The sequence below is a fragment of the Eucyclogobius newberryi genome, unplaced genomic scaffold (assembly GCF_026437365.1).
Source record: "Eucyclogobius newberryi isolate DKJ021-1_F unplaced genomic scaffold, fEucNew1.0.hap1 SCAF_33, whole genome shotgun sequence".
NCBI lineage: Eukaryota > Metazoa > Chordata > Actinopteri > Gobiiformes > Gobiidae > Eucyclogobius > Eucyclogobius newberryi.
Window position 1 is genome coordinate 331605 of NW_027315979.1, and position 19671 is coordinate 351275.

At 50.8% G+C, this 19671-nt stretch overlaps 1 protein-coding gene across 1 annotated transcript in view; it reads right to left on the minus strand.

Annotated features, from left to right (window-relative positions):
* Positions 1-19671, minus strand: part of LOC140375598 (calcium/calmodulin-dependent protein kinase type 1-like) — a 71942-nt gene that overhangs the window by 16076 nt on the left and 36195 nt on the right. The window contains exon 3 of the mRNA XM_072461875.1: positions 8479-8610. Coding sequence (XP_072317976.1) covers positions 8479-8610 — 132 coding nt within the window. The remainder of the gene's footprint in view (positions 1-8478; positions 8611-19671) is intronic.

The window sequence follows — 19671 nt, forward strand, 5'->3', positions numbered from 1 at the left end:
CAGACCTATTTCAAATCTTCCCTTCGTCTCTAAAATCCTTGAAAAAGTTGTAGTAAAACAGCTTTGTCGCCACCTGCAGGACAATAACTTATTTGAAGTTTTCCAGTCAGGGTCCAGAGCCCACCACAGCAGGGTTCAGAGCCCACCACAGCAGGGTTCAGAGCCCACCACAGCAGGGTTCAGAGCCCACCACAGCACTGAAACTGCACTAGTTAAAGTCACAAATGATTTGTTATTAGCCGCTGACGATGGACTGGTCTCAATCCTGGTCCTGTTGGACCTCAGCGCAGCGTTTGACCATCGACCACAACATTCCACTGCAGAGGTTAGAATGTGATGTAGGTGTTGGAGGAACAGCCCTCAGCTGGTTTAAATCCTATTTATCTGATAGGTACCAATTTGTTAATGTAAACCAGAGCTCCTCACCAAGCTCTAAAGTAATTTACGGTGTGCCACAGGGTTCGGTACTCGGTCCAATTCTGTTTACTCTTTATATGCTGCCATTAGGCAACATTATCAGAAAGCATGGCATTAACTTCCACTGCTATGCAGACGACACTCAGCTGTATTTATCAATGAAACCTGATCAGAGCGATCAAGTAGACAGACTTAGTACTTGTGTGAAGGAGATAAAAACCTGGATGACACTAAACTACCTGCTTCTTAACCCTGAAAAAACCGAGGTCATTGTGCTTGGCCCTAAGCATCTACGAGACGCTCTATCTGAGCAGATAGTCACACTGGACAATGTCAGTGTAGCCTCCAGTTCTACTGTAAGAAACCTCAGAGTCTTATTTGACCAGGAGCTCTCGTTTAAAGCTCATATAAACCAAGCTTGTAAAACAGCCTATTTCCATTTGCGCAACAAGAGCCAAAATCAGAAGAATCCTGCCTAAAAGTGATGCCGAAAAACTTATCCATGCATTTGTAACGACTAGATTAGACTACTGTAACTCCCTGCTTGCAGCGTGTCCTAAAAGCTCCATGAAAAGCTTTCAACTGGTTCAAAATGCAGCAGCAAGATTACTAACAGGAACAAAAAGAAGAGAGCACATTACGCCAGTGCTGAAGTCTCTTCACTGGCTCCCCGTCGAGTTTAGAATCAAATTCAAAATTCTACTCTTGACCTACAAAGCCATAAATGACATGACATGTTATGGAATCAGCTCCCGACCCATGTTAAATATGCTGACACAGTCTCTTCATTTAAGTCCAGGCTCTTCGAAATCGCTTATGGTCAGAGTAGTTAGGAACAGAAACATAAACCCACAGCTTTAGCTACGCTGCCCTAGGAGTAACTATGCTGGGGGAAGTATGACAGCTTGAGCACTATCCTCTTCTTCTGACTACTTATGCTATCAAACAATATTTATTTTTTGATTCCACTTGCAAACTGTTCACCGCCTTCTTTTTCTTTCTTTCACTCCTGAGGACCTGTGGACCCAGATGCCCCTCCCCTGGTGAAGTGGTCCCTGCCCTGTGTGGACGGTCCCTCATCTGCCTGAGGAGTGGGTCCAGCTCGCCTCCGACGGTCCCTCATCTGCCTGAAGAGTGGGTCCAGTTCGCCTCAGTCGGTCCCTCATCTGCCTGAAGAGTGGGTCCAGTTCACCTCAGTCGGTCCCTCATCTGCCTGAAGAGTGGGTCCAGCTCCAGTCTCCTTGTGTCCGTCTGTCCGTCTGTGAGAGTCGGATCTCTCCTTCACTGGAACTCCTCCAGGTTTCTACGCTTTTTTCCCAAAGAGGTTTTTTGTAGTTTTTCCTGGCCGAGAAGGAGAGTCTAAGGACAGAGGACCCTGGGACATCGTCCCTCGCCACCACAGACATTGTCTGACTTCATCGCCACCACAGACATTGTTGATTCATTTCTCCCTGTTGCCCTCAGAGGCAACTGTTGTTGTGATTTTGGGCCTTACAAAAATAAATTGATTTGATTTGATTTGATTCACCCACTGTAGATCCCCCTCTGTCTGGGCAGGGGGGATTTTGAAGCCTGAGATGGTTTTCAGGCTCCTCCACACTCCCTGAATGTTCTTTTGCTGCAGCTGCTCCTCCATCCTCCTCTTGTAGCCGGCCTCAGCCTGCCTGATCTTCCTCCTCAGCTCCTTCTGCACAGTCCTCAGCTCCTCCTTGTTCCCTAACCTGAAGGCTCTCTTCTTCTCCTTCAGCAGAGCCTTCAGTTCACGGTTAATCCATGGCTTGTTGTTTGGAAAACACTGCACCGTCCGGGAGGGAACAATGTTCTCAAAACAGAAGTTGATGTAGTCCGTGATGCACTCTGTGATGGTGTTGATGTCCTCCCCATGTGGGCCATAGAGCTCAGTCCAGACAGTGGTGCTGAAGCAATCCCTCAGAGCCTCCTCGCTCTCAGCAGACCACATCCTCACGGGACACCACAGGCTGCCTGCGCACGATGGGTTCATACACAGGCCTCAGATGTACAAGGTTGTGGTCCGAGCTGCCCAGGGGAGGGAGGGGGGAAGAAGAATAAGCCTCCTTGGTGTTGGCAAAAAACAAGTCCAATGTTCTATTGTTTCTGGTGGGGCAGGTGACATACTGGGTGTATGTTGGTAGAACAGAAGAGGGAGAAGCGTGGTTAAAGTGGGTATGGCCTCATGCCAATAGCCAATAGTTCAATATCCCTGTTAGTACACAGTACACAGTATACAAGAAAGTACACAGTATACAAGCTGAAGTGTTGTGCAGTCGGGAAAAGCTCTTGTCACTAATAATAATGGTCATTCGTTTCAGTGTTTGTGGATTTCCCGTTGGGATATTTGGTCCTACAAAACCATATTAAGACAGAAATACTGGCAACGGTCAATTTCCCAGTATAGTTAATTTGGTGGTGGAACGAGAAGACAAGTGAAAAGAATTGTGGGTAATTGGCAGCCACAGTGAGTCATGTGTGGCCTTTGTCGCACCTCAGATTTGCCCTCGTCAAAAACAGTCAATTATAGAGATCCGTTTTGACCACGAGCAGTAAACCACACGACACCTGAGGCACACTTCATGTGAAATCACTTTTATCTCTAGCTGTGCCCAAGAAATGTAATCATGTGAACAAAGGCGAAGTCGCAACGTGTTTATGAGCGCTACATGTTACATATATTTAAATACCTAGTGTACCCCAGATGTAAGATGTAAATACAATCCGCTTCACACTTCACTCTGATTAGTTGAATTCACCTGCCACTCAATCAGAGCGTGACAATGGACCCGCCCCGCTCCGTTAGCTTGTACCGCTCCAACAGTTAGCATGAATGCACTTCCAACGGGAGTTAGCGTTAGCCTCCAAACACCTCGCGTGAGTAACACCAGAGCCTCATGACATGACCACGTGTAAAAGTGTTAAAGTGTAAAAGTGTAAAAGTCACGAGACAGGACACGAACCAGGACATGAGCCAGGACACGAGACAGGACACGAACCAGGACACGAGCCAGGACACGAGACAGGACACGAACCAGGACACGAGCCAGGACACGAGACAAGACACGAACCGGGACACGAGACGGGACACGAGACGGGACACGAGCCGGGACACGAGACAGGACACGAACCAGGACACGAGCCAGGACACGAGACAAGACACGAACCGGGACACGAGACCGGACACGAGACAGGACACGAGACAGGACACGAGACAGGACACGAGACAGGACACAAGACAGGACACGAACCAGGACACGAGCCAGGACACGAGACAGGACACGAACCAGGACACGAGCCAGGACACGAGACAAGACACGAACCGGGACACGAGACGGGACACGAGACGGGACACGAGCCGGGACACGAACCAGGACACGAGACAGGACACGAACCAGGACACGAGACAGGACACGAACCAGGACACAAACCAGGACACGAGACGGGACACAAGACGGGACACGAGCCGGGACACGAGACGGGACACGAGCCGAGACACTAGCCGGGACACGAGACGGGACACGAACCAGGACACGAGCCAGGACACAAGCCAGGACACGAGACAGGACACGAGCCAGGACACGAGCTAGGACACGAGACAAGACACGAACCAGGACACGAGACGGGACACGAGACAGGACGCGAGACAGGACACGAGACAGGACACGAACCAGGACACGAGCCAGGACACGAGACAGGACACGAACCAGGACACGAGCCAGGACACGAGACAAAACACAAACCGGGACACGAGACGGGACACGAGACGGGACACGAGCTGGGACACGAACCAAGACACGAGACAGGACACGAACCAGGACACGAGACAGGACACGAACCAGGACACGAGACCGGACACGAGACAGGACACGAGACAGGACACGAGACCGGACACGAGACAGGACATGAACCAGGACACAAGCCAGGACACGAGACAAGACACGAACCGGGACACGAGACGGGACACGAGACGGGACACGAGCCGGGACACGAACCGGGACACGAGCCGGGACACGAACCAAGACACGAGACAGGACACGAACCAGGACACGAGACAGGACACGAACCAGGACACGAGACCGGACACGAGACAGGACACGAGACAGGACACAAGACAGGACACGAGACAGGACACGAGACCGGACACGAGACAGGACACGAGACAGGACACGAGCCGGGACACGAACCAAGACACGAGACAGGACACGAGACAGGACACGAGACAGGACACGAACCAGGACACGAGACCGGACACGAGACAGGACACGAGACAGGACACGAGACCGGACACGAGACAGGACACGAGACAGGACACAAGACAGGACACGAACCAGGACAAGAGACCGGACACGAGACAGGACACGAGACAGGACACGAGACAGGACACAAACCAGGACACGAGACGGGACACGAGACGGGACACGAGCCGGGACACGAGACGGGACACGAGCCGAGACACTAGCCGGGACACGAGACGGGACACGAACCAGGACACGAGCCAGGACACGAGCCAGGACACGAGACAGGACACGAGCCAGGACACGAGCTAGGACACGAGCCAGGACACGAGCCAGGACACGAGCCAGGACACGAGACAGGACACGAACCAGGACACGAGACAGGACACGAACCAGGACACGAGACAGGACACGAGACAGGACACGAGACAGGACACGAACCAGGACACGAGACAGGACACGAGACGGGACACGAGACAGGACACGAGCCATTTGAGTGACATTGTGTTTGTCATAATTCATAAATACAGACATAAATATCGGAAGAATGAAATATGAACAAACTCCTACAAGAAAAGTCTGTATTTCAGAATATGCTTAAACTAAAGGGTTTTATACGTAATAAAACCCCATAAGACGAAGGTTTAGTGGACATATTATGTATTGTGGACATATTAGCTAAATAATCTAAAGAAGATTAAGCTACTATAATGCTTTATTTATAACAACCATATTAATATTAAACATGTAACATTACATGACACTGGAGATGATCCGGGAGGAACTTCACTCACAAACAATCAATGAATCATAAATATAAGACTTATTTTATTGGGTAGTAAATGTACAATCAATGTGAGGGAGAACATGCAAACACATGGTGTGCCCCTGACCAGACACAGGGAGAACATGCAAACACATGGTGTGTCCCTGACTAGACACAGGGAGAACATGCAAACACATGGTGTGCCCCTGACCAGACACAGGGAGAACATGCAAACACATGGTGTGCCCCTGACTAGACACAGGGAGAACATGCAAACACATGGTGTGCCCCTGACTAGACACAGGGAGAACATGCAAACACATGGTGTGCCCCTGACCAGACACAGGGAGAACATGCAAACACATGGTGTGGCCCTGAACAGACACAGGGAGAACATGCAAACACATGGTGTGTCCCTGACTAGACACAGGGAGAACATGCAAACACATGGTGTGTCCCTGACTAGACACAGGGAGAACATGCAAACACATGGTGTGCCCCTGACTAGACACAGGGAGAACATGCAAACACATGGTGTGCCCCTGACCAGACACAGGGAGAACATGCAAACACATGGTGTGTCCCTGACCAGACACAGGGAGAACATGCAAACACATGGTGTGTCCCTGACCAGACACAGAACATGCAAACAGAACAGTGATCCAATAGTGGAGCTCGGGACCCTCTCGCTGTGAGGGTGAAGCTCTGACCGGTGCTTTTATGTTTGAGTCTCGATGTGAATCTCTTTGTGTCGTGATCGTCTCGATCTATAAATAACTCTGTGAATCCACGAACACCTGATCATTACAGCTACACCTCCTACATCTTTGTCTACACGGCAGGAGAGAAGAAGAGGAAGGGAGAGGAGGAGAAGAATAAGAAGAAGGGAGAAGAAGGGAGAGAAGAAGTAGAAGCGAAAGAAGAAGAAGGGAGAGAGAGAGGAGGACAAAGAGAGAGAGAGAGGCAGGGTGGAGAGAGAGAGAGGCAGGGTGGAGAGAGAGAGAGGCAGGGTGGAGAGAGAGAGAGGCAGGGTGGAGAGAGAGAGAGAGAGGCAAGGTGGAGAGAGAGAGGGGCAGGGTGGAGAGAGAGAGAGGCAGGGTGGAGAGAGAGAGAGAGGCAGGGTGGAGAGAGAGAGGCAGGGTGGAGAGAGAGAGAGAGAGGCAGGGTGGAGAGAGAGAGAGAGAGGCAGGGTGGAGAGAGAGAGAGGCAGGGTGGAGAGAGAGAGAGGCAGGGTGGAGAGAGAGAGAGGCAGGGTGGAGAGAGAGAGAGGCAGGGTGGAGAGAGAGAGAGAGAGAGGCAAGGTGGAGAGAGAGAGGGGCAGGGTGGAGAGAGAGAGAGGCAGGGTGGAGAGAGAGAGAGAGAGAGGCAGGGTGGAGAGAGAGAGAGGCAGGGTGGAGAGAGAGAGAGAGAGAGAGGCAGGGTGGAGAGAGAGAGAGGCAGGGTGGAGAGAGAGAGAGAGAGGCAGGGTGGAGAGAGAGAGAGAGAGAGAGGCAGGGTGGAGAGAGAGAGAGGCAGGGTGGAGAGAGAGAGAGGCAGGGTGGAGAGAGAGAGAGGCAGGGTGGAGAGAGAGAGAGGCAGGGTGGAGAGAGAGAGAGGCAGGGTGGAGAGAGAGAGAGAGAGGCAAGGTGGAGAGAGAGAGGGGCAGGGTGGAGAGAGAGAGAGGCAGGGTGGAGAGAGAGAGAGAGAGGCAGGGTGGAGAGAGAGAGGCAGGGTGGAGAGAGAGAGAGAGAGGCAGGGTGGAGAGAGAGAGAGAGAGGCAGGGTGGAGAGAGAGAGAGAGAGGCAGGGTGGAGAGAGAGAGAGGCAGGGTGGAGAGAGAGAGAGGCAGGGTGGAGAGAGAGAGAGGCAGGGTGGAGAGAGAGAGAGAGAGAGGCAAGGTGGAGAGAGAGAGGGGCAGGGTGGAGAGAGAGAGAGGCAGGGTGGAGAGAGAGAGAGAGAGAGGCAGGGTGGAGAGAGAGAGAGGCAGGGTGGAGAGAGAGAGAGAGAGGCAGGGTGGAGAGAGAGAGAGGCAGGGTGGAGAGAGAGAGAGGCAGGGTGGAGAGAGAGAGAGAGAGAGAGAGAGAGAGGCAGGGTGGAGAGAGAGAGAGAGAGGCAGGGTGGAGAGAGAGAGAGGCAGGGTGGAGAGAGAGAGAGGCAGGGTGGAGAGAGAGAGAGGCAGGGTGGAGAGAGAGAGAGAGAGGCAAGGTGGAGAGAGAGAGGGGCAGGGTGGAGAGAGAGAGAGGCAGGGTGGAGAGAGAGAGAGAGAGGCAGGGTGGAGAGAGAGAGGCAGGGTGGAGAGAGAGAGAGAGAGGCAGGGTGGAGAGAGAGAGAGAGAGGCAGGGTGGAGAGAGAGAGAGGCAGGGTGGAGAGAGAGAGAGGCAGGGTGGAGAGAGAGAGAGGCAGGGTGGAGAGAGAGAGAGGCAGGGTGGAGAGAGAGAGAGAGAGAGGCAAGGTGGAGAGAGAGAGGGGCAGGGTGGAGAGAGAGAGAGGCAGGGTGGAGAGAGAGAGAGAGAGAGGCAGGGTGGAGAGAGAGAGAGGCAGGGTGGAGAGAGAGAGAGAGAGGCAGGGTGGAGAGAGAGAGAGGCAGGGTGGAGAGAGAGAGAGGCAGGGTGGAGAGAGAGAGAGGCAGAGTGGAGAGAGAGAGAGGCAGGGTGGAGAGAATGAAAGTTGGGAACGACAGGAGAGAAAATAGGTGAAAAAGCTGGAGAAGGGAAGAGAGAAAGAAAGAGAGAAAGAGAGAAAAGCTTTTCCTGAATAAAAATACAATTAGAGACTTGTAAACGATAACAAAATAAACATATTCTTTAGTTTTGAAACAGAGAAACAGATCTGCACTGATGAAAAATTCACCATATCTGCGCTCGCGTCTGCGCTCGCGTAATGATATATATAATGATATATATAATGATATACATCATTATATACATAATGATGTATATATAATATATATAATGATATACATAATGATAGATATATATAATGATATACATAATGATATACATAATGATATATATAATGATATATATAATGATATATAATGATATATATAATGATATATGTCCAGGTTTACTTGTGTAGGACGGCGATCTCGTTCTCGATACTCGTCTCTTTTCCCTCCAGAGCCTTTTTGGGGATGCATTTTATGGCCACAAGCTTCTGGGTCCTTTTCTCCTCCGCCAGAACCACCTCAGAAAACGCTCCCCTGAAACACAGACACTTATTATGTCAGTCATTCATTTGTGTGATCTATACGTGGAAGTTAGTTAGTAGTAGTTAGTTCATGGATTATAGAAATAGTTGTCTTATTAAGTAATGGAATAATCATGAACTGGTCTCTACACTGCAAAACATGAGCCGAGCGAAGAGGTTTCATTACGTGGGGGTTCAGGAGCGGGACCTCGCCTCAACCTCTACTCCACCAGTAAACACGCCCCACTCTCTAACCACACCTCTAATTACCCAGAAGCCCTATTTATAAGGCCTATTCACAGCATCTCTTGTCGTCTCTGCTCTCTCGACCCCGCCCTCCCACCTCATGTCTCCATCATCTTCACCCTAACACATCTCCAGAGGGGGCGGGGCTAATTACCCAAGACAGAGCCCCATCCTGAGTCTCTACCCAGCCAGCTCTCGTTGCTCGATCGTCGCTGCATCGTCGCTACATCGTTGCTGCATTGTTGCTACATCGTCGCTACATCGTCGCTACATCGTCGATCCATCGTCGATCCATCATCGCTACATCGTCGCTACATCGTCGCTACATCGTCACTACATCGTAGCTCGATCATCGCTACATTGTCGATCCATCGTCGCTACATCGTCGCTACATCGTCGCTACATCGTCGCTACATCGTCGCTCCATCATCGCTACATCGTCGCTACATCGTCGATCCATCGTCGCTACATCGTTGCTACATCGTCGCTACATCACCGCTACATCGTCGCTACATCGTCGCCACATCGTCGCTACATCGTCGCTCCATCGTAGCTCCATCGTCGCTACATCGTCACTACATCGTCGCTACATCGTAGCTCGATCGTCGCTACATCGTCGCTCCATCGTCGCTACATCGTCGCTACATCGTAGCTCAATCGTCGCTACATCGTCGCTACATCGTCGCTACATCGTCTTTACATCGTCACTACATCGTAGCTCGATCGTTGATCCATCGTCGCTACATCGAAGCTCCATCGTCGCTACATCATCACTACATCATCGCTCCATCGTAGCTCCATCATCGCTACATCATCGCTACATCGTCGATCCATCGTCGCTACATCGTCGCTACATCACCGCTACATCGTCGCTACATCGTCGCTACATCGTCGCTACATCGTAGCTCGATCGTCGCTACATCGTCGCTACATCGTCGCTACATCGTCGCTACATCGTCGCTATATCGTCTTTACATCGTCACTACATCGTAGCTCGATCGTTGATCCATCGTCGCTACATCGAAGCTCCATCGTCGCCACATCATCACTACATCGTAGCTCGATCGTCGCTACATCGTCGCTACATCGTCGCTACATCGTCACTACATCGTCGCTACATCGTCACTACATCATCGCTACATCGTCACTACATCGTTGATCCATCGTCGCTACATTGTTGCTACATCGTCACTACATCATAGCTCCATCGTCGCTACATCGTCGCTACATCGTCACTACATCGTAGCTCGATCGTCGCTACATCGTAGCTCCATTGTCGCTACATCGTAGCTCGATCGTCGCTGCATCATCGCTACATCGACACTACATCGTTGCTACATCGTCACTACATCGTAGCTCGATCGTCGATCCATCGTCGCTACATTGTCGCTACATCGTCGCTACATCGTCGCTACATCGTCGCTACATCGTCACTACATCGTAGCTCCATCATAGCTCCATCGTCGCTACATCGTCGCTACATCATAGCTCCATCGTCACTACATCGTCGATCCATCGTAGCTCCATCATCGCTACATCGTCGCTACATCGTCGATCCATCGTCGCTACATCGTTGCTACATCGTCGCTACATCACCGCTACATCGTCGCTACATCGTCGCCACATCGTCGCTACATCGTCGCTCCATCGTAGCTCCATCGTCGCTACATCGTCACTACATCGTCGCTACATCGTAGCTCGATCGTCGCTCCATCGTCGCTCCATCGTCGCTACATCGTCGCTACATCGTCGCTACATCGTAGCTCAATCGTCGCTACATCGTCGCTACATCGTCGCTACATCGTCTTTACATCGTCACTACATCGTAGCTCGATCGTTGATCCATCGTCGCTACATCGAAGCTCCATCGTCGCTACATCATCACTACATCGTCGATCCATCGTCGCTACATCGTCGCTACATCACCGCTACATCGTCGCTACATCGTCGCCACATCGTCGCTAAATCGTCGCTCCATCGTAGCTCCATCGTCGCTACATCGTCACTACATCGTCGCTACATCGTAGCTCGATCGTCGCTACATCGTAGCTCCATCGTCGCTACATCGTCGCTACATCGTCGCTACATCGTAGCTCGATCGTCGCTACATTGTCGCTACATCGTCGCTACATCGTCGCTACATCGTCGCTATATCGTCTTTACATCATCACTACATCGTAGCTCGATCGTTGATCCATCGTCGCTACATCGAAGCTCCATCGTTGCTACATCATCACTACATCGTAGCTCGATCGTCGCTACATCGTCGCTACATCGTCACTACATCGTCACTACATCGTCGCTACATCGTCACTACATCATCGCTACATCGTCACTACATCGTTGATCCATCGTCGCTACATTGTTGCTACATCGTCACTACATCGACGCTACATCGTCGCTACATCGTCACTACATCGTCACTACATCGTAGCTCGATCGTCGCTACATCGTAGCTCCATTGTCGCTACATCGTAGCTCGATCGTCGCTGCATCGTCGCTACATCAACACTACATCGTTGCTACATCGTCACTACATCGTAGCTCGATCGTCGATCCATCGTCGCTACATCGTCGCTATATCGTCGCTACATCGTCGCTACATCGTCACTACATCGTAGCTCCATCATAGTTCCATCGTCGCTACATCGTTGCTACATCATAGCTCGATCGTCACTACATCGTCGATCCATCGTCACTACATCGTCGCAACATCGTCGCTACATCGTCACTACATCGTCGATCCATCGTCGCGACATCGTCATTACATCGTCGCTACATCGTCACTACATCGTAGCTCGATCGTCGCTACATCGTCGCTACATCCTAGCTCCATCGTCGCTACATCTTCGCTACATCGTAGTTCGATCGTCGATCCATCTTCACTACATCGTCGCTACATCGTTGCTACATCGTCGCTACATCGTCGCTACATCGTAGCTACATCGCCGCTACATCGTAGCTCAATCATCGATCCATCGTCACTACATCGTCGCTACATCGTCGCTACATCGTAGCTCGAATGCGTTACATCGTCGCTACATCGTAGCTTGATCGTCGATCCATCGTCACTACATCGTCGCTACATCGTCGCTACATCATTGATCCATCGTCGTTATTATCAATAAATATTCTTTCATCCTCCATTGTTGTGGCGTGGTCCTGCGAGTGAAAACAAAAGTATGTGTTTTTCATGAATATAGTGGATTAAGTGCAGCTTTATCTGGGTCGAATAGAGTAAAAAGCTCCAATTAAGCCGATTAATTGAAAGAGGGAAAAATTGCCAGACTAATCAATTACCAACACATTGTTAGTTGCAGTTCTAGTTGTTCATAAATGAAGAGGGCCTGAAATTGGTTCCCGGACAATGTGGGGTAAATAAATGTGCATCTTTATTGAAATGATGTGTAGGTCTGTCAACAAAAGAACTTGCTGTTGAGTAAAACAGTGAAAAAGTGAAAAGGCAGATTCAACTGTCCAGTCCTAAGTGTCCCAGTGGTCACTATCCTGTCCTTTTGATTTGATTTGATTTGACTTTTAGTTTGAACCTCTGCAAACATTTCATCAAATGTCTGTTATTCTTGTGTTTAGCAGCTCATATTTCAGTCTCAAAAAATGTTAAATAGAGAAAAAGACCTTAAAATGGTGCACTGTAAAGTGGAAAACATATTAAACCAAAAATGAAACATATTGTCTATAAAACCGTGTCATCTTTCATTTATGGGTTTAAAAGTACAGTATATTTTTGCTCTTTAGTAGTTCATTTTACGGTGCATTTGTTTTTCTGCAACGTTGAACCTGAAGCACAGAATTTACAGACACGTTGTTGTTGTTGTTGTTGTTGTTGTTGTTGTTGTTGTTGTTTTATGGCGGTTGGCATCCGAGTGTTGCATTACCGCCAGACTTTATTCCTCAGACGTTTCGTAGTCCTCAGACTCTGTCGTAGTCCGTAAAAGTACTCCTCCCATTGCTTTGGCGTTACAAAGCCCATGAGGTCATGATGTGTTTTTGTGACTAGAATAGTTGTTGTGTTGTTGTTGTTGTTGTTGTTGTTTTACGGCGGCTGGCATCCGAGTGTTGCATCACCGCCAGACTTCATTCCTCAGACGTTTCGTAGTCCTCAGACTCTGTCGTAGTCCGTAAAAGTACTCCTCCCATTGCTTTGGTGTTACAAAGCCCATGAGGTCATGATGTGTTTTTGTGACTTGAATAGTTGTTGTGTCAGAGACCAACCGGCTTTATTCCAGGGAGACTCTTCTTCATCCTCCTCTCCCTCTTTGACGTTCGGTGCTTTGGAAGTACAAAGCCCATGAGGTCATGGGACGTCTTTGTTGTTTTACAAAGCCCATGAGGTCATGTGACGTCTTTGTCGTTTTATCCTTTAGAAGTCCTTCTTCCATCACTTTGGTGTTTCTAGGCCCATGAAGTCAAAGCGCGTTAGAACATCCTCTTGCTCCTCATCCTCGGCTCAGTCTCCAACACCCCCCACCTCTATAAACGTTTACCCAGCCCTGTGCTACATAAGTAAGCAACCACAGCCTGACACAAACCCTGTGACTGGATCGCCAGAACGTTCCGCAGATTGAACTCCCGCCCATTATTCCGAAACCACAAGGCCAACCCGGCCCTTTCCCTATCATAAGCCTCACAGCAAATCAGCACATGCTCGACAGTCTCTGGCACCCGACAGTGACCACACAGACCGGTCGGATGTTTGCCTATCCTACTCAGTGACCAATTGAGTCCAGTATGGCCAATCCTCATGCGGGCGAAGGCCCTTTCCTCCCACGCGTTCCTGCCCATAGACCCGCAAGGACCCACACTACCCTGTATGTGATAGAGATGCCGTCCAGTAACACAGTGGCTCCAAAATTCCTGCCAAAGGCCGACCACATGACTCTTGATAACGGGCTTGATTTCAGACTTGCCCAACTCAACCGCCACATCAATTGATGGCCGCCTAAGGGAACGTTTAGCCAGTGCATCAGCCATTTCGTTACCATCCACCCCCACATGCGCAGGGACCCAAATGAAGGAAACCCTCACATCCTTCCTGGACAGGGAGAGCATCAGACAGAAGATGCCATTCAACACATCCTGTCTGCAATCCGATTTCCCAGATTTAATGCTTTGCAATGCAGAAAGGCTGTCAGAGGCCACCACAATGCCGCAACACTGCAAAGCAGATTCCGCCCATTCCAATGCCAACCGTATCGCTATGAGTTCCGACGTGAAAACAGAAAGGCGATCTGTCAACCTCTTCTTGACCGCCAGCCCCAGGTCAGGCACAAAATAAGCGGCGCCAGTACGCCCACTCTCAGGATCCCTAGACCCGTCGGTATAAATAAACACATCACCTGAGTGCTTATCGATGAGCGCTTGAACGCAAACTGCGGTGCCCTCCCAGCGACTCCTCTAAGCTTGCCATGCAAGCTAACATCAACAGGAGCCGGGACAAACTTCCACGGAGCTATAGCAGACAAAGCCACCGACGGGCTCACACGCAGATCACCAACCCCCGCAAGCCGCGCCTTCGCATTTCCTACCTGGCTAAAAACCATACCGCCAGCCTCACTCTGCCCCCCATCAACCCTGAGAAAGTCTCTCACCGGGTGAGAGCTCGTATGACCTTGCACATTCACCCAGTAAGCCAACAGAAGTTCTAGCCTCCGGAGCCGTAACGGCAATTCCCCCAACTCAACCTGCAGCGCCGAGACAGGGGAGGTCCTAAAAGCCCTACAGCAGATGCGCAAGGCCTGGGCTTGCTCCACATCAAGCTTCTTTAAGTTAGTCTCAGCCGCAGACATGTAGGCTATACAGCCATAATCAATAGCCGCCCTCATGACGGCCCAATAAATACCCAGGAGCGACCTTCTGCTGGCCCCCCAGTCCTGGCCGGATAGACAACGAAGCAAGTTATTCACCCTTTTGCATTTACCACTGACCTCATCAATGTGCTGACGCCAACTAAGCCTCTCGTCAAAGGTGACCCCCAAGAACCTCACCTCCCTGACCTGTTCGAGCACCTGCCCATGCAGTCGAAGGGAGACGTCCCTATGCCCATTGAAGAAACAGATCACTTGAGACTTCCGTACGGACAGTTTAAACCCCCACTTCAGGGTCCACTGCTCCACCTGCTGTATTGCCCTTTGCAGTTTCGCCTCGTAAAACCGGAGATTCCTCCCTCTCACCCATAGAGCGCCATCGTCAGCATAAAGGCTCCTCCCAACAGACCCATCCACGTCGTCAAAGATGTCCTTAATCATAACATTGAACAAGATAGGGCTACACACACTCCCCTGCGGGATCCCATTCTCTACCTCATAGACCCCAGAGTAAGCAGCGCCCACTCTGGTTTGAATACGCCGGCCAGACAGAAAGCTCCGGACCCAGTTAAACAGTTTACCCTTCACACCACACTTCCGCAGCTTAATGAGGAGCCCATCATTCCAAACCATATCGTACGCCTTCTCCACATCGAAGAGCACCGCAATAACCTTTTCTTTCTGAGCCCTGGCCAGCTGGATATCAGATTCCAAACACAACACGGAATCCATGGTGTTCCTGCCCCTACGGAAACCACTCTGGTGCGCGGGAAGCAAACCCTGACTCTCCAAGAAGTAATCCAACCGCTCGGTAACCATGCGCTCCATTGTTTTCCCGAGCTGCGACGTCAAGGCAATCGGCCTATAACTTGAAGGGTCAGACGCTGGCCTACCCGGCTTCAGAACCGGCACCACCGTAGACTGTTTCCACGCAGATGGAACACAACCTGAATCCCAAACACGGTTGAAAAGACCCAGGACTAGCCCAAGCGTGTCATCAGTCAAATGAGAGAGCATGTCATAGCACACCTCATCTTTACCCGGGGCTGTCTGTTTCGCCTTAGAAAGTGCTCTCCTTAGCTCAAACAAACTAAACGGAAGGTCAAGGTCATCTTGAGTCGAAGGCTGGTGCCCAATCAGCTCAGAATTCTGGGCCAGAGTACTCTCCCTGTAGTGCCTTTCCGCAGGTGAGAGATTGTCAGAGCTGTGCACCGACACAAAGGTGCTGGCCAACAGTTCAGCTTTGTCAACGTCGCTGACTGCTTCAACACCATTCAGTATTAGGACCGGGGTCCCATGACGGCGCTCAACCCCATGCATCCGCTTAATCATCCCCCAAACATCCCCGAGACGGGTTTCTCTCCCAATTTTGGAACAATACCGCCTCCAATAGGCACTCTTGGCCGTTCTCACAGTTTTCCGCACAACAGCGCGGGCCCTCTTGTAGTCAATGAGGGCACCCTCAGTGTGGGCAACCCTTAGCCGGCGAAACGCCGCATTTCTCGCCCTAACAGCATGACCACATGCTTCAGTCCACCACGGCACCCGCTTCCTATGTCCACTACCACCACTCTTAGGAATCGTGCCTACCGCTGACTGCGTGATGAGCGAGACAATTGCACTATTGAGATCATCCACCTGAGTCAATCCTCCTTCCTGCAGAACCCTAGAACCATCATCAGCTTTCCTCAGGAAAGCCCCCCAGTTCGCCCTTGCCAACTGCCACCTCTGGATCCTCGTCCCCCTGACCACACAGCTCCCAAAGCCAATCACGGTGCGGACTAGATAGTGATCGCTACCAAAAGAAAGATTACCAAGAACCTCCCAACTACAAACACCAGCTAACTCCTTGGACACAAGTGTAAGATCTATTGCACTTTCCGCACCGGTCCCCATATCATAGCGGGTCCCACCCCCATCATTCAGACAAACCAACTCCCTTTGATTGATAAAACCCTCTACCACCTGCCCATACCTATCGGTACCACTACCGCCCCACAAAGCGCTATGCGCATTAAAATCCCCACACCACACGGCCTTTCCCCGAACATCCTTACCGATACTATGCAAGGACTCTAACGTTAACTCACCACACGGATTATAAAGGTTAACCACAGTAACAGCTTCACCACCCAGCCAGACCCTCACCGCCAGGGCCTCCGGCGCTTTACTCACACTGACAACAACGTAATTTAGGTCATCTCGGACAAACACAGCCACACCTCCGCCTCTACCCTGCTCCCTATCATTCCTAACACACACATACCCTTGTATCCCAAAACCCCACCTAGGTCGTAACCAAGTCTCCTGCACGCACATAACGTGAGGCTTGTTCAACAAGGTAGAGACAAAATGCTTAAATTCCTGGCCATTAGCACGAAGACTACGCGCATTCCATTGCAAGACAACCACCGCCATTATGAGCCCCCGGAACCTGACGGCGCATCGGGAGCCCCCCCACTCCCACTGCCAGAATGGGGCAGGGCGCCCTCCCGCAGCGCATCCTCTATCTCCGTCCACTCGGGGCCCCCAGCTCCAAAGTACTTCCCTGCAGCCTTAGCGATGATCTTAGTCTTTTCGGATCTCTTCTTGGTTTGCCCAGTACAGTTAATCACTTCCACTATAAAGAGGAAGAAATCTTTCCTCTTCACAACCAGTACATCCTCCGCACCCACAGGGCCTCTGCCCGTGGAAGGCACACTCACAGGCAACCCAGTGAGGACCTCCCCCTGGCCGCGGGCAACGCTGCCCCCTCCCCTGTCGCCTAGGACACCAGCAGCACTGGCAGCCCCCACTGCATCCACCGTCACCTGACTACCAGACACCTTCTTGACCGCATCCGCATAGGATATGCCTTGAGAGGCCCTAACTTTTTGCACCTCAGCAGCCCTCTTGCTGAACACGCATCCCCCGTAGGCAGAGCTATGCTCTCCCCCCCAGTTACAGCACTTGAGTTTTGCTCCGTCGTCACACTTCCCATACTCGTGGTCTCCTGCACATTTACCACACTTCTGCTTCCCTCTACAGACCGCTGCAATATGCCCAAAGCGCTGGCACTTGAAGCAACGCAGGGGCGGCAGAACATATGGGCGTACGCCATAGCGCATGTACCCAACGCACACCACACGAGGCAGGATCCCACCTTCAAATCTAATCATTATCGACAGGCTGTCACACCTTACCCCATCCCGGGTCATCTTCAACCGCCTAGCATCCACCACCTTAGCTCCAGTCAAATTCTCCTTTATGTCATCCACAGATGTCGTCGTAGGGACGCCTACTATAACTCCCCTAACCGTGCCTCTTACAGCATCAGACACAAGAATGTCCTTCCCCCCCAGACACTTAGCTTCAATCGCCTTCCTTTGCTGAGCCACGTCCTTGCACACGACCAGCAGCGAGCCATCCCTAAGGACACTCGCATGCTTGACCACTCCCACAGCTACAGTCAGGCTCCTTGTCAACGCCATCGGATCCCACCCCTTAAAGGACGCATTATCCTGCGCGAGCTTTATGAACACCTTACACTCTGAACTCACATCCCCGACATCTGCAACCCCCTCGCCCTGCTCCTCACTGAGAGAGCCCTCCATAGACGAGCAAGAAGACGCCCTACGCTGCACAGGATCAGTGGCTCCAGGGGGGTCCTCCCCGCTGTTCATATCGTCACCGACCAGGTCACGCTTCCTCTTCTTCTTCCCCGTCATACGGACCGAGGCGTTCCTCTATGTTGCCGTAATATCCAAACTGTTTTCGTTGTTGTTTTTTATGGCAGTTGGCATCCAAGTGCACGAGATACAGCCATAATGTTGTTTTATGGCGGTTGACATCCGAGTGTTGCATTACCGCCAGACTTTATTCCTTAGACTTTGTCGTAGTCCTAAAAGTTCTTCTTCCAGTGCCTTGACTTCCAGTGCTTTGTCCTCAGACTCTGTCGTAGTGCGTAAAAGTACTCCTTCCATTGCTTTGGTGTTACAAAGCCCATGAGGTCATGATATGTCTTTGTGACTAGAATAGTTGTTGTTGTTGTTGTTGTTGTTGTTTTATGGCGGTTGGCATCGAGTGTTGCATTACCGCCAGACTTTATTCCTCAGACTTTTCGTAGTTGTTTTTGTTGTTGTTGTTTTATGGCGGTTGGCATCCAATTGTTGCATTACCGCCAGACTTTATTCCTCAGACTTTTCGTAGTCCTCAGACTGTCGTAGTCCGTAAAAGTACTCCTTCCATTGCTTTGGTGTTGTTGTTGTTGTTGTTGTTGTTGTTGTTGTTGTTGTTTTATGGCGGTTGGCATCCGAGTGTTGCATTACCGCCAGACTTTATTCCTCAGATGGTTTCGTAGTTCAGAGACCAACCGGCTTTATTCCAGGGAGACTCTTCTTCATCTTCCTCTCCTTCTTTGACGTTCGGTGCTTCCACCGTACAGCTTTATTCTTTAGGCTTCATTCCATAGGCTTTAATATTTCCACTGATGTCGCTGCTTGGTAGCCGTGTGTCTACGAGACTGGACGAGGACAGGAGACCACCCCCACCCCCATCTCGTCACTCTGATCACTCTGACTCCCCAAAAGCAGACCCCCATCACTCCGACTCCCATTTAGCGCCTTTAGCCTGTTTTCTATATCTGCCCAATCAAGCTCCTTTGTTCCAAGGAATCTCCCTGCAGCTTTAGCAATGATCCTGATCCTTTCAGTTCTGCTTTGAGTCTGAGCAGCTCAGTTTACAACATCCACCATAAAGAGTACAAAATCCTCTCTGTCCACAACCAGGGTATTCTCATTAATTCTGGAACCTGCACACTTGGGACCTCCACTCTTGAAACCTTCACACTTCTTGGGAGCCACGCTGGCCTCTCTCATTTCGCCCTGGCTGGGAGCAGCGCTGGCTCCTCTTTCTGTATTTACTCTAAACTCATTACTTGAAACTTTTCTTGACTGCATTTTTATATTGCAGCGGTCTGTAGAGGGAGGCAAAGATGTGGTAAATGTGCAGGAGATCACGAGTAT